The 15,336-nt window shown below is 33.2% G+C and overlaps 1 protein-coding gene across 3 annotated transcripts in view; it reads right to left on the reverse strand.

Annotated features, from left to right (window-relative positions):
* The window catches only part of LOC103571897 (teneurin-a), a 251,588-nt gene that overhangs the window by 48,140 nt on the left and 188,112 nt on the right, over positions 1 to 15,336 (reverse strand). The window contains exon 1 of one of the 3 annotated variants that reach the window (XM_053742570.1): positions 3,459 to 4,877. The exons of the other annotated variants lie outside the window; for them this stretch is intronic. Coding sequence (XP_053598545.1) covers positions 3,459 to 3,547 — 89 coding nt within the window. The 5' untranslated portion in view covers positions 3,548 to 4,877. Of the gene's footprint in view, positions 1 to 3,458; positions 4,878 to 15,336 lie in introns of those variants that run through there. 3 annotated transcript variants of the gene reach the window in all.

Below are 15,336 nucleotides of genomic sequence, written 5' to 3' on the forward strand. Positions count from 1 at the left end.
CCGTGTTCTCACCAGCTCTCACCAGCTCTCACACAAGTCTAAACTGGCCACAGCCACAGCCATGGCCATAATAATAGCCATAGCCATAGCAAACTCTGGTCTAGTCCACAGGATAGGATGTGATCGCGGATTAAACTCGTTGAAAATTTACGTCTCTCGTTCTGTCAAAACTTTTTCACAATTTTTTTTTTATCCTTCTCTTTCTTTTTCTCCTCTCTATCCTCCTTGTTCTCTATCCTCCAGACGGTATAATCTCCCAGCCAGTTGATTGAAATTATAATAGAAATTTTTTCATTTATACATATCTCTATATTTATTTTTAATCTCATGACTTTTAGATTAAACGTTTTAGATTTTTCAATTATCAGTACAACATAAATTTATAATAAATAATAAATTTATTTAAATAACAGACAATAAAAATATCAATAATAAAAGAAGAGAAATTATAAAAATAAAAATACATACCGCAGAAAGTGAAACAAAATAACAACAGAGAAATATTTTTTAACATATCTATATGTATATATGCACATACATATATATATATATATATATATATATATAATAATGTATATGCAGTATCCAAGAGAAGTCACAACTGTGGTACCGGATGCGCAAAGCGGAACAAACGGATACGAAGTGGAAACGAGGAATGAGTTGGTTTGGTATACCTAGATATATGTAGAGTGGGTAAAAGTACGTATATATATATATCCATGTTGAGATAAAGAGGATATGAGAGGGTGAGGAATAGCAAGAGAGAGAGAGAGAGAGATGAAGTAGAATAGAGGCTGAGATTTTGGGATAGGTTATAGTTTGGCGAGACAGGGTGATGCATGGTCGGTAGGGTTGCTGGTTGATCGCGAATCCTAACTTGGCGCCAGCTAGTCAGCCAACCCTGCATACATATGTACTCTATGTACGTGCAACTCTCATATCATCATCAAAACATGCCTTCACTTGCTAGCTGTGTTCTCATTTATTAAGACATGCCTTCACTTTATGCTAAATTACTACAGCTAAGGGATTCTCCTTGATTAATATATGCTTACACGAGTGTATATATATATATATATATATATATACATTAATTTAACCATAGTTTTGTTAAACTTTTACTCTACTGCACAGTCCGCAAGCTGCTAAAAGTAATCTTCAATAACTACTTTTTGGATTGAGACATTTTGAAATTTTTTTTTATTATTTGGTAGGTTGTGTTCACAAGCCAAAAGCTACTGTGGTAAACGAATAAGTAGTGCGTGGTTGTGTACAAGTTTTAATAAAAAAAATGATCGGTTGAATGTAAGTAATATTGATAGATATATTGGTGGATATAGAGTTTGTTGTCGAGAGTGAACGATATACAAATATGTCAGATTGCAATAGAGTCTTTGGACGTCAGAGCAGAGGAGCAGAGGAGCAGAGGAACTGAACGGAGTTGAATATTTCCGATAGATGTGGGGAATCGGTGAGAATATTGCAAAAGAGCTTTGACCACGGTTAAGTTTACTTGTACAGTGTACACTATCGTAAAGATGTTTAGGTAATATATATATATCTATATGAATGTGTATAAGAACGGAAACGCTTAGCTCAACTCGCATCCCTTGAACTGGTTCCCTCGACACAGCGCTTTGCCTCGAGGATTAGTTACGTATGCTCCACTTGATTCACAAAAGTTTACGACCTACTGAGACCCGATTGATTCACTAGATATTCATGTGTATTATTTTTTTTTCTCTTTTTTTTTTTTTTTAATATACTTTCAAGTAGGTATTTTCGTTTGGTTTATTTACTGCTTACGAGCCCATCCAATTAGCTGAGTTTAATCGGGGTCAATTAGTTGTTCCTCGAAGCTGATGATTTCCTCGTCAACCTTAAAATGTATTAACTCGGGATTAGTTCTGAGAACTTGATTCGGTACTTTTTAATAACCATTTTTTTTGCTATTCATTTTTTTGTGTCTTGGAGGTTTACAAGTACCAACATTAAACTAAATGTAGTTTGGATGAAAGCATCGTATCGATATGGAATAATTTTTTTATTTTCAAAGCTTTAATGCTCGACTTTGATCTAGTTTCAGTGAATACTTTGTCAAAAATTATTCTAAAAAGTTTTGGGTCAAAGAAGGTGGATCAAAAATATTTTAAATATTCGACTTTTTGTTTCTGACCTGTAGCTTTTTAAATAAAAAAAAAAAAATATCGGAGAAATTTTTAGTCAAAGCATTGAAAAGCATGTAGTATCATGATTAAAACAAAATTTCTTTGAGCTTTGCAGATTTCTTTTTTTTTTTTAAAGTCATAAAAATTTGAAGCAATGGTCGACGTTTTTGCTTTGGAATTTTATAAAATGAGGTTCATGTAACTTAATGAAATTTTAAAAAAAATTTAAATTAAAACTTAAAAAATAAACTTGTAAGTGGTTTAATTAAAAAAGATAAAAATATATCTTTTTACAATATACATAAAGTATTTGGGAAGCATGAATTATTTTTTTTTTTAGGGATTTGGCCATAGAGATGTTAAAAAATAGACACTTAAAGCTTGAAATTGAATTTTTCTTTTTCATGTCGGTACGATAATCTAAACTCGAGTTACAGGATTTCAAATTTCGGTCTATTTGGTTGATGATAAAAAATAATAGTTTGATTTTTCGGATAAAGGTATTTGAGTAAAAAAAAAAGGCGAAACTAATAAATAAGAACGATAGGGGGTAGTAGGATAGTATCCACGAGTCGGATCCTTTTAACCCTCGGTAAAGTTTCCAAGGTATTCTAAATGGTATAGCCTGAGAATGGCGCGGCGAGATAAGAATTCACGGATGCGTTCTTCCCTTTAGGTTTATGCATATTCATATCTCGTACCCTTCACCGTCAGAATTACCCTTGCTCGGTCTGTCACACACTCTCCCAACCACCCATTCACCCACCGATCGTTTATGTCGAGGGTGAAAGTGTGCGTTCCTCGAATTCTCAAACGCTAACGCGCACAACTTGCCCGGATTATTAACATAAAAGCGACATTGGCCGGCCGAGAGATAGATCCCGCTGGTGCAACCGCCAAATTTAACGCTCTCTCATATCATATATATGTCAACTATTATGTGTCGCTTACACCCTCACTCGCGATGATATTTAACGAGGGGAAAATGTATTCACGGAATACAAATTGCTTATAATTTTATTTATTTATTTATTTTTTTTTTATTAATCACCATAAATCATCAATAACAAAGAGAGATTAAAAGTTTTTCATTTTTTATTTTTCATAAAAAAAAAAAACTATTTTTTTCAGATAAACTAAATTCACCACAGACTTCCGATTGGTTTTAAAAAATTTATAAAGACTTTCTATGGGTTTCTAACTTTAATAAATAATTTTTTTTGACCTGCTGCTAGTGGTATAGAAAAACAATGAAAATGAAAATGAAGATGAAAAGGTAAATAAACTTACCGTCCATGACGTCGAGGTAGGGGTGGAGGAACAGGACTATGAAAATTATCCATCATAGAGTAAGGATCTCTGTCGGCTTTGCGGTCCATGTTCTCGAGTTGATCGAGCCTGAGAAGCTCGGCTTCGCGGGGGGAGTGTAACTCGCAGTGTGCGACGTGGAGCAAGGGCCTCAGAGAAGATACATTCCCGTCGTTACATCCTCGTTGTGTCTGCTGAGCAAGTCCGCGCGTAGGCGGTCCAACCACCGAGTGGTCTTCACCATCCGCCGAACGATGATCTTCGCCCCAGACCTCAAACTCACCCGCCGCCGAGTAGTCACCGAATCCACCGTTCCCCTTCACCGTGCTGGTCGTCTTGCCCCTGCCCTGGTCCAAACCCAGGGGCAGTAGGCCCTGGACAGACGACAGCACAATATCCTCAGATTTAAGGGTCTTATTCTTTCGCCCCTTACGCGAAAACGAAAATATGTTATTTATTTTTGCCTCGTACCCTCACAACTCATTAACTCAGCCCACTTTTTTATTTATTATTTATAATCACTTACACGAACACGAAATAATAATTATTATTATTATTTATATCACGATCACTTTTTATAAAATTCACAAACGAAAAATAACCGATAACTTGTTGTTTTTATTATTTTCACGAACGTCTTGGAAGTTTAAGTTTAAGTTGCTCCGATGAGAGAACAAAACTGTTGAGAGAATTCAAAAGTTCTTATCGATCTGTCAACGCCAGCAACAAACTTTTGAATCGTTAAGTATGGTTTGCTTTGAATCGAGTTTTAGTCGAGTGATAACTCGACACTTGAGTTTTAAATCTTTTTAAAATTGTCTTTAGAGAAAAATATTGTCGTCTGGCCCAACCATCAATTTATCACTATTTCAAAAATCCTGATTTATGTTTATTGTAGTTATCAGGTTCCGTGGTTAAACCAAGGATAGTGTCACTGTCAATTACACCTCCAGTTTCTAATGCTACAGATATTAATAATTATAACAATAACAATAACAATAACAATACGTTATTATATATAATATAGAGTATGCCAGAAGATATGGTAGAGGACCGGGGTAAATCTAATTGGGTCACGAGTGAGGCGACGCGATGGAAATGTGCGCAAGTAGTTACAACCAACGTCCACTTAGACCGGACAACATTTCTCAATAAAAATATATAATTAACACTTGAGTTTATCCCGGAAATAAAATACACTTGGGACTCACAGGTAACCGTCGATTTAAAACTTAAAAAAAATTAAACGACTAGCGTGAAAAATTTAAAAAAACCTCTTGGTAAATTCCTTGTGCGGTTCGTTGTATTAAATACATTTAATATTACGAGTTTGGTTTATTTAAAATAGTAAACACTTTTTATTTAAAAGTGTCAGTCATAGGTTGAGTGGCGTGACGTGCACTCACGATGACTACGGACTTAGAACTGGAAGCTAGAGCGTCGCAACGCCCGGCACAAAGTGACACTGGAAGCTCCCCACTACCCGGCAAGGAGCACGCGTGCGCGTAGTCCTCATCCCTAAACACCCACCTTCCCTTTCCTCCCTTTGCTCCTTCGAATTCACTCCACTTCTACACTCTCTACACTCTCTAAACTCCAAATGCATTTTACACACATCATGACTGTCCTCACTGTACTCTACTCTGTCACTTTTTTTTTTGTTTTATTTTTTTTTTTACAAGCCCTCAACTGGGCCCAACTTGACTGGATTTTAAATCACTAAAATTTATCTTCACGACACTATTTTTATTTAACTAATAAATATTTTAATACAAGTTAATTGTTATTAATTAATTAATTAATTAATTAATTAATTTATTTATTTATATGTGTTTATGAGCCTTATTATTTATTATTTTAGTTGTAAAGAACGAGGATAAAGGCGCATGCTCGAGGTCAAGATGCTCTGGTTGAGAAAGGTCGAGAGACAAAAGCTCCAGAAGGGCGACAACTTTTTATTTATTTATTTTTTTTTTTTTTAATAAAATTTTATTTACGAGTGTACTCTTAATTTTTAATTATAAAAAATAATATATGTAATTAAAAATATGATATCAGAAAAATGGAGGCAAAATGGGCCTTGTGAGTCACCAATTAATGAATATTTTATTTAAAACAAAATTTCAACTGATTTTAGCTTTATAAATTTATAAAAATAATATTTAATCACTTTATTTAAAGTTGTCTATAAATTATATTAAATTAAATGGACGATAAATTATCAAGCTTAAGATAGTAATCGACTTTGAAAGCTGAATAAGTAATTAAAGACTCTCTGAAATAATAAACGAATTCTGCATACGTTTATCCAACTATCCGAATATCGGTAGGATAGCTAATAAATCAAACAACCTATTCTTTATTCATAAGAAATTTCATATAAAATATATAAATAAAATAGTAATACTAATAGCTAAATAAAATTAAACTTGTTCATAAAATATTTATTTAGTGATATGTGAGCTACTTCCCGGTATAAAGAGTTGAATTTAATATTTTATAAATGTATATAAAATATATAAAATAAAAAAAGAGAGAGGGGGTAAAGGCAAAGAAAAGAATAAAATTGGACGATTCTTTGTTGGCCCAGAAGTTTATAACCCTTGGCACGGCATGCTAGGACTCCCGGGGCCACGGGATAAAATTTAGCGGGCCGTCTCTCAAGTTTCTTTGATGTCGCTAAACAGAAAACCTTCCCGGCACTCACTCGACGCAAGAGAAACGCTGAAGAAGGTGGAGAAAGAAAAGAAGCTGGAGGAAACGGAGGAAAAAGAGAAAAAGAAAAAACAGGAGAACGAGGACGTGGATGAGAATGAGGACGTCGACGTTCCACGTCTCGAGATAAAAGAAACTAGAGTAAGAGTAGTAAAGTATACGCCTTTACTTGCGTATCGGAATCTTGGTCTTATCCTAAATCTCTTTGCGGCTGTTGCTGCATAAAAAGAGTTTTATTTTTATAGAAATAACCTCAATCTTGAGATTAACAACATCTCTACTAGTAATTTCACTTGTAATCAAAGATTTGTATTTATAATACACTTAAAGTAATTACTATTATCTTGACTCGGAGACAAGACAACAAGATGATTAGACAACTAGACAACTAGACAGCTAGACAACTCTTGTTTCAAGACAATTGAATATTTTATTGGTAAAAATAAATAAATAAAAAAATCGGGCTGTCAATAAATTCAAGTTGTTTGTATTCATGCTGATTCTTTTATTTAGATCTGTGATTAAAATAATGGAGTGGAAAAAAAAAAAAAGAAAAAAAAAAAAAACATATAGTGGCTTTAAATAATTTCGATTTAAAAATAAAAGTATAAATATATATTTTTATTTGTTAAAATTATGGAGAGTAATGAAGCCATGAATAATAAAATTGTCTAGAGAGCAATAATAAAAAATAATAGATTAGTACTTAAATATAATTTGTGTAATAACAACAGAGTAATAAAATCGTATGACTTAGACGTTAATTTCTTGGAGCATGTCTGGTAATTTCCGGGCAGTGATGCAGCCGAAGAGTTTACAAATGAAAACTATTCGCGGTATAAACCGTGTAAATTTAGTAAATTTATCGAGATGAAAGGAAGGAGAAAGGAGGGAAAAGGAGGGAAAATGAGAGAGAGAAAAGTGGCATTAGAAGGCGTTTCAGTTGGCATCGCTCGGTTATTCGCGTTTCAGTTGGTAATCTCTGTCTATAGTCGTGTGTATGAGTGAGTATGTATAGAGTTTGAAGGGGCGATAAAGGGGCGGCTCTGTGTGTGCACCCCCGCAGCATAAAGGGACTTGACTGAGAAACGAAACGGACTCTAGACTCTAGACTGTAGTCTCTGTACGCGTAGCGGTGCATGCTGGGGTAACTCTCGCTTTCGCTTAAAGCTCACTGGGGTGAGAGCAGCGGTACACGTCGGCTCACTGCAAATAAAGCCTCACCCGCACGGTTTGTTTGAAACATTGAGCAAACGTCGGTTGTTTAAACGGGCACAGGGAGTTAGGCGATTGCTGGATGACTGTTTTTAAAAATAAAAATATAAAAGACTTGCTGTCTTTTCAATTCACTCGAGCGCAAATGCTGCAATTAATATCTAAGCTTTTTTTTTTTATAACCAACAAGATGGGGTAAGTCGAACTTGCAAGATTCCAAGGAATGAAATAGAAAATTTAAGGAAAAAAAAAAAAAGTTCTTTTCATAAAAAATTAGGATGCACCAGACACCCAGCAGTCGAAAAAAGATAAAAACCATGACGAAATAAAATTTTGTTATTTATTTTTTGCTCTTACAGTACTCATCTTAACTCAAGTCTCGGACTTTTAATTCGCCGGAACGAGGTTCGCACGCTCGACTCGAGCCAATCGAATTTCTCCAACAAACTCTCGAGGGAACAAGCTGAGAAATAGTGTAGAGTTTCGAGTTTCGAGTTTCGAGTTTCGAGTCAAGTAGACCCAAGCTAGATATAAAGACAGACAGAAACCAGTAGCAAGTATACCAAGTGGGAGTGATGGAGTAAGAGATCAAGTAAGAGTACCAGCGACAAACGAGTGGCTCGCCAGACGCTGGCTCCGCTCGTCAATGTCTCATCTCACTCTTCTCCACTTATTTTCTACTAATTCAATTAACGACTCTAATATACTAATAGTCAGTTTATTCTTTCCTTCGGGCATCTCCAACGCTTCATCTTATTCAATGCTTTCAACCGGATAATAACAATAATCAATGCAAATAGGATCCATAAATTCATTAACTGAATCACTGATTCTCAGACAGATACCTAGGTGTCCAATAATAAAGTCAATCTTTTTTTTCTTTTTCTTCTTAATACTTTTTACTCCGAATAAAATCTATACCGCAAATAAACCGTTTGGCAACACACGACCGCCTCAATTCAACTCAACTAAACTAAACTTTATACTCATACTTATACTTTTATACCCATATATATTATTATTATTATTATTATCATTATCATTATCATTATTATAAGTATGAGTATGAGTATGAGTGAAGCAGGATCGGTAGGAATGAGAATAGGAATTTGCCTCGAGGTTCCGATCCTTCCAATCTTGATTATTTTCAGTGATACCAACGACGCCGTGCTCTATTGGCATTCCTTCTTACAGGAAACCCATACCGGATAATATATATATATGTATATACATACATACATATACTGTACTTTCTTGGCATCATACTTACTCATCTACATACACTTAGATAGACACGTACACACACGTATACATTTACATGATCAACATATTTGTCGTCTTTACAGACTGACAACTTCAACAACAAACTCTTGCTCTCTCTCTCTCTCTCTCTCTCTCTCTCTTTGTCTCCCTTTTTATTTTAAAATTATTTGCTTTAAACTTTAAACAGACAAACAAAAATGCATTTAAAATGAATATTTGAATTTAAAAACCCCGTCTATTAGTCATAACTTTGGTATCTGCATTCGATATTATCTTTATACAAAACAAACAGATACTAGAGCCATAGCTCGGGGATTATATATCGTATCGAGGAAATAGTTAACACTTGACTAAGATAATTTAAAAATTAATATTTTTTTTTAAAATGTTTGGTTGGTTACTTTGTTACATTAGTGAGTCAGGAGGATTTGTTGTGAGAAAAAGGTATAAATGTGTGGGGTAGGGTCGTTTGTGTTATTTTCTTTGACAGTGAGGATGATAAAGAGAAAGATGAGGGACTAAATGCACAAGCTTCCGGAGGGTTATAAAAATACGTTATTGTTCTCTACGCACTTTTGTCGAGCGGACAATAGAACCATAATTAATGTGTGGCGACACCTTTTCTTGTCGTCATTTATACCGAGGATGATTTAAGAGCAAGTATATTGTGGGAGTAAATGGGCCTCTGATTAAAATATTTACTTTGCTAGACATTTAATAACATCTAGTATATTTTTAAATTTTATATTTTGTTTATTTATTGTTGGTACTTAAATTTATTTAAAGTAAATTAAAATTTTATAATTCCCGATTCGAGCGAATAAAAAATTTTATTATTGAGTAAATAATAAATGTTGAAATGTTTGTTTTTTTTTTTTTTTATTTTTTTTTTTCGTAAATAAAACTCGATAAAAATATAATACGTGATAGATTTATAAAATAAACTCACGTACTGTTGATCTTATTTAATCATTTTATTATATCCATTAACAATAAAAAATTTATTTACCAACCATCTGATAAATTAAATTTATTTTAACGCTCAAACTATCAGAGTTTTATTTAATAAAATAAATAATCCAAAATGTGGAGTGACTGATAAAAAATGAAATCATAACTCGGCGGTCAAGACAAGCTAAATAATTTAAAAGGATAAATAACTGGTACCGGGAAGAAAAGGTTAATAGATGAATAGTATCAGTGAGCAATATTTCAGTTGGTGAGAAAGCGAGACACTTGAGTTGTTGAGTAGAGGAAAGTAAGAGAGAGTGAGTGAAGAAAATAGAATAATAGGAGGTATAGATAGAGCTGTTGGCCACCGGTGTGACCATCCAGGCTGGCTCATATCCCATATATTTCGTACTAGATGTGGAGCTAAAGAGAATATTCGTTTCTGGCGGTATAATACAAATGGAGTATACGCCGCAGAATGCCATCGTATATTTGTATAGAATAGAGTGAGTAGAGGAAAAGGGACCGGTCGATGAGAAAGGGGACAGGGAATCCAAGTATGGTCGGATATGTCGGTGGATATGTGTTCTGATGACGTGACTCGCGCGGCATATGTTCAGGACATCCCTCTGCTGAATACACTGTAGCCGCTGTAGCCGCTGTAGCCTCTGTAGCCTCTGTAGCCGCTGTAGTTATATAATCCATGGTGCTATCTATATGTCTATGTGTCCATGTATGTGTAGATATATGAATGTAGAGTACGGGCTATGGCTTCCTATCTATACGTAATATGACGTGGAATGACCAAGTCGGCTTTCCCGAGCCCAATGCAATGCAGATCGTTCAATTGTCTGCGTCACGTTTACCAGAGTGTACCACCCATTCAAAGGGACCGCGTGTAAACGTGTGGCCAAATAAACTCAAGGCAATCCACCCACCATAACATGTTACACCGCCACCTAACCATGTTGGATGGATCGTTTACTGGCACTTTGCGATTTCGTTTAACTGAAACTGATATGTTTGCGACAACTGTCCTTTATGGCCCTTTATGGACCTTTATAGCTTTTTCCCCTTTTCATTGACAAACGACTCATTTTGCAACATTGACAACCACGAGCTATCACCATCATCCATATTTTATATATTTATATATTATCGGCATTTTCTACATCACTTGCGATTTTTAATCTTTAGCTATCGTTAGCGCAACTTTTCATAAAAATACATGTTTTCAATTTTCAAAACGGGAAGTATTAAAAAAAAATGTGCATCGCAAATTCAGTAAGCTTGTAAACAAGACTGTTGTTTACTCGGCAATGATACACAAATCTTTATTTAAAATTAAAAAAGTATGTGTATAGAAGCAAATATGAGAAAAATCTAAAAAGTTTTGGTATGTTTTTAGTTGCGCTTTAACCATAAAAGTCGAGAAAGCTGCAAGACACCAACTACTTTTATATTAATTGCGACATTTAACTCTAGCAAAGTAAATAAAGACGATCAAAGGGCCATTTTATATCACACGTTTTGTATCTCTGTTTCCTGTTTCCTCACTTGTTTCCTAGATGCTGATAAAATCCCATTAACTTTATCCACATGAATATCATTTTCCTTTTATCAGTCCACTCATTTTATACCGCACCAGTACAGCTTGTTTTTGAATTTCGATGGACTCGTGATGCTGGAATCCGGCTTAGACTTTTCTCACCTTGATATTTTTTGTGTGCGACACTTTTGACTCGCTTTGTTATCCTCAAAATGCTCTTTAATTCTCATCATCCGCCACAACAAAGGTTTAAAGGTTAACAAATTTCTTCGATATTTTGCATTACGATCTCCATTGTTGACTTTTTAAAAATTAATCACTGTGAAGAAATTAGTTTAAATGTTTACATTATTATTTATTTCATAACTGCCTTGATAAGAATTCAGCCTTTAAATAAATATTAATTTATTAAAAGCACAAAATTCTATGGCTGAGAAATTTGTAGAATGGAGAATAATCACAGCAGGAACTGTCGCCTTGTAATTTACAGACTTGCTGAGAGATTATACTCTCATCCAAAGAAAGATTTATCAAGTACCTTCTTCTTCTTATACAATATAATATTAAATATCTCGATTGGTTATCCAGTTTGTAAACTTACACTAGACAAGTCTGAGTATTTAATATTTTAGCTGCCTGTGGTCTCTCGTCAGGGAGCCAACAAATTATCGTTTTTTTATTTTTTTCTCGTTATATTAAATTATTATTTAATTTTATCGTTTATGTGTAAAGTAAAAATATAAAAGTATTTAAAACCGTCATGTCATTCCGTTTATTAATATTTCACACTAGATTTTCTCGATATTATTATTATTATTAGAGGTATTGTTACTGTTGGGTTGTATGTATCGACATCCTGTTGTTTATGTCCAACACACGCCGGGAGTTTTGCTTAAAGCCAAAGCGTGCCGGACGGCTTTATACCTTGTGTGACTTGTGTGATACGTCTACATATCAAGACACAACGGGCGGTCCCCTGTGTCGTGGACTACGGGATTCCAAGCAAATATCAAACATGAGCTGAATATCTTATATTATTTTTACATTATATATTACATATTTGTAGGACGTAACAAATTTTTTATTACGTTTACGAGTAATATTTATACTCGGACAGTAACCATTTTGTTTCAGGGAATGATAAAAATTTTAGCAAACATAAAATTTAATCAAATACTTATTACATTTTTTTTTTTTTTTTTTTACTTTGATTTGGTTTGCTTTTAAGTGTAGACATTTATGTTTTACCGTTTGCAAGAGATAAATAAAATGATATTGAGATGAAAATGTTTGTGACAAACCAGTACCGCAGTTGAATGACAGAAAATTTAAAAAAAAGGATATGAGTACACGGGGAGGATTGGGAGGTACGCCAAACAAAAATGATCAAGAGTCGATGGAAAAATGACTGTGTATTTTTAGCCCTGGGAACTGTTCAACTACTGTACGACTATACTGTTTGACTACTGTATACTCTGTGTGTGCTGGGTATTAATATACATATACATATATGTAATGTATAGAGAGAGAAAATGTGATTGATCCAGAAAACTAAATTTTGATTTCGCCTGTGGCTGGAAATTCAATTCAATGTCATATGTTTGTGATTACCAAGAAAATTTATATCCCTAGCTGGTAAAGTTTGTATTGCTGGATTTTTATTTGTTTTTAAAAAATAATTAAACGGCGGAATTTTTTTTTTTTTTTTTTTTTTTTTTTTTTTTTTTTTTTTTTTTTTTTTTTTTTTTAATTAAATATAAAAAAATTTTAATGCAGAAAATTATAAAAAAAAAGTGCAGTATGAGTGTCAATAGTTAAGTAATTGCTCTAGTGCGTGCGGAAAAAGAGCCCAAGTACTAAAATATGAAGAGTTTCTCTTTGAGTTTTTTTTACCGGAAATAAATATATAGAGACAAGGTGTTCGTTCAAGTAGTACCGCTGAGTATGAGGTAGGACTGGCAGGACCAAAAAGCCAGAAGCTAGGTCAAGCTTTCGTAACTGGGGAATAACATTACGTCGTTAGCTCAAAGTTAAATAAATGAACATATTCCGTGTCCGTGGCAAACGAGACAGAATGTAAAGATAAAAAAATATATATCTATATATATAAAGAAAAAAAAAGTGAAAGACGGTACAAGTTCACAGTACTCGAGAAGAAAAAAGGTTAAAAAGAATACGTTAAAAAGTCCGCGTAATAGAATAGCTGCATTTTATGCATGCATGCATACATCCAGACTTCTGACGAGTTACACTCGTTCACTTCTCTTCCTCATCGTGTACAGCGTCATAAAACGTTTAGTTTATTTTTTTTTTTTTCCTTTTACCCTCATTCACTCCCTCGACTTGATCTACTCCATACCTTTTACTCATATCCCTGTCCCTATCGCTCGTTTTAATCAATCCTTAGCTCGAGTACACTTAATTAAATATTTATTGCTCATTTTACTCGCTCACTGTAATAATAAAATACAATTTATTTTATTAAACTTTTTCAACATAAAAAAATTATAACTCTTATTATTTTTTTTTTATGGCTACAGAGGGAAAAAAAGTGTTGAAGAATGAGTGTAAAATCGAGCGTGGAAAATGTATTGAATCGTGATGGAACATGCACATACTGATGACCCTAGACTATACATATCGCCGAACGACCACGAATAATTACTCACTCAGACGTTTTTTTATTATTATTATTATTTTTGCACTCCTTAAGCGCAAAAGCACTGAAGGTGTTCTACTTTCGCTCGATTTTTTTTGGGTACCTCACTCACTTTCAATCACCTCGACACTTTTTTAAAATATATTAAAGCAGGATGAAACTTTTTTTTTACCTACGTCAAAAACTTTAAAAAAAAAAGTTTGCCGCCAAAAGTAATTTATATTTAAATAATAAATAATCTATGATAATTATAAGTTCATTTGAATTGAATTTAAAAAAAATAAAAACACGTTTCCGAATATTCAAATAATAAAAGTATATCCTGTTGTCCTGGTAATGACACTTAAAAAAATTAAACTGACAATAAGAAATAAAAAAAAATAAAAATAAAATCAGCGACTGAGGTGTGGACTTTTTGATTTTTTAACTTTTTTTTTATTTCCAGCACTAAATGTCCCGTGAAATTAATGTTATAGGGGAAAATGTTTGCTGTAACGGTCTACCAGCAATATAGATATATAGATATACATGTGTGACGGATACGCACTACACTGATTTCTTTGACGAGTGATAAAATAAAATTTAAAGTTAAAAATTAATGATGCACTAAAAAACTTATTTTTATTTATTGTTTTTTTTTTTTTTTTTAATTTTATTACTGCCATAAATAAAATTTTATCGAAATTTAAAAATGTAAGCACTCGAATGGAGGAAACAAGATATTAAGATATGAATTTAGATTAAATATTATTCGAGTAGTTACTTTGTTTATTTATATGATGATAATAATAACATATAAATGGATGTGTGTTATACTTAAATATAAAAGAAGTGAATAAGTGGCACGTGTGGGCTGTAAAATCACGGTCGCGCACCTGTCGTCAAACTCGTGCCCACGGTGCAGAGAACCGACAAAACGCCTGTGGTAGATCACAATCGGTTGTATACCAAGTAATTAAATCACACCTCCGTCACACGCAAAATACCCAATTTTTTTTCTTTTTTTTTTTTTTTTTTTTTTTTTTTTAATTCACAAGAATATAAATTTATATTTTTTATTGTACGCAGTTAATTTAATTTTGGGTCATTTCATTTTTACGACATAATATTAATGTAAAAGATTTAAATTTATATTTAATGTATCGTTATATTTCTACATAATAAAATATCATCTGGTGAATAAAAAAAAAAAAAAAAAAAAAAAAAAAAAAAAAAAAAACGTAAAGAATTGCTTCATTAATTTTATCGAGTTGAGAGCAGAGAGAACCTAGATAGCGTTTTTTGTTGAGCTGTAATTGTCGAAAAGTAGAACGTGTGAGCAGAAAATATTCTGGACTGTCGATAATAACGTCCAGACATTTATTTATAACTCAAAATACAAAATACTACCAAACTGATATCATTTATTTTTTTTATTGACGCTGATTATTTTTATTTATTACTCTAAGCAACGGTTTTTTTTCCCTTTTTTTTTTATAAAAAGGATTTACGCGAGTAGTTTGGATTCT

Source organism: Microplitis demolitor, chromosome 10, assembly GCF_026212275.2.
Source record: "Microplitis demolitor isolate Queensland-Clemson2020A chromosome 10, iyMicDemo2.1a, whole genome shotgun sequence".
NCBI lineage: Eukaryota > Metazoa > Arthropoda > Insecta > Hymenoptera > Braconidae > Microplitis > Microplitis demolitor.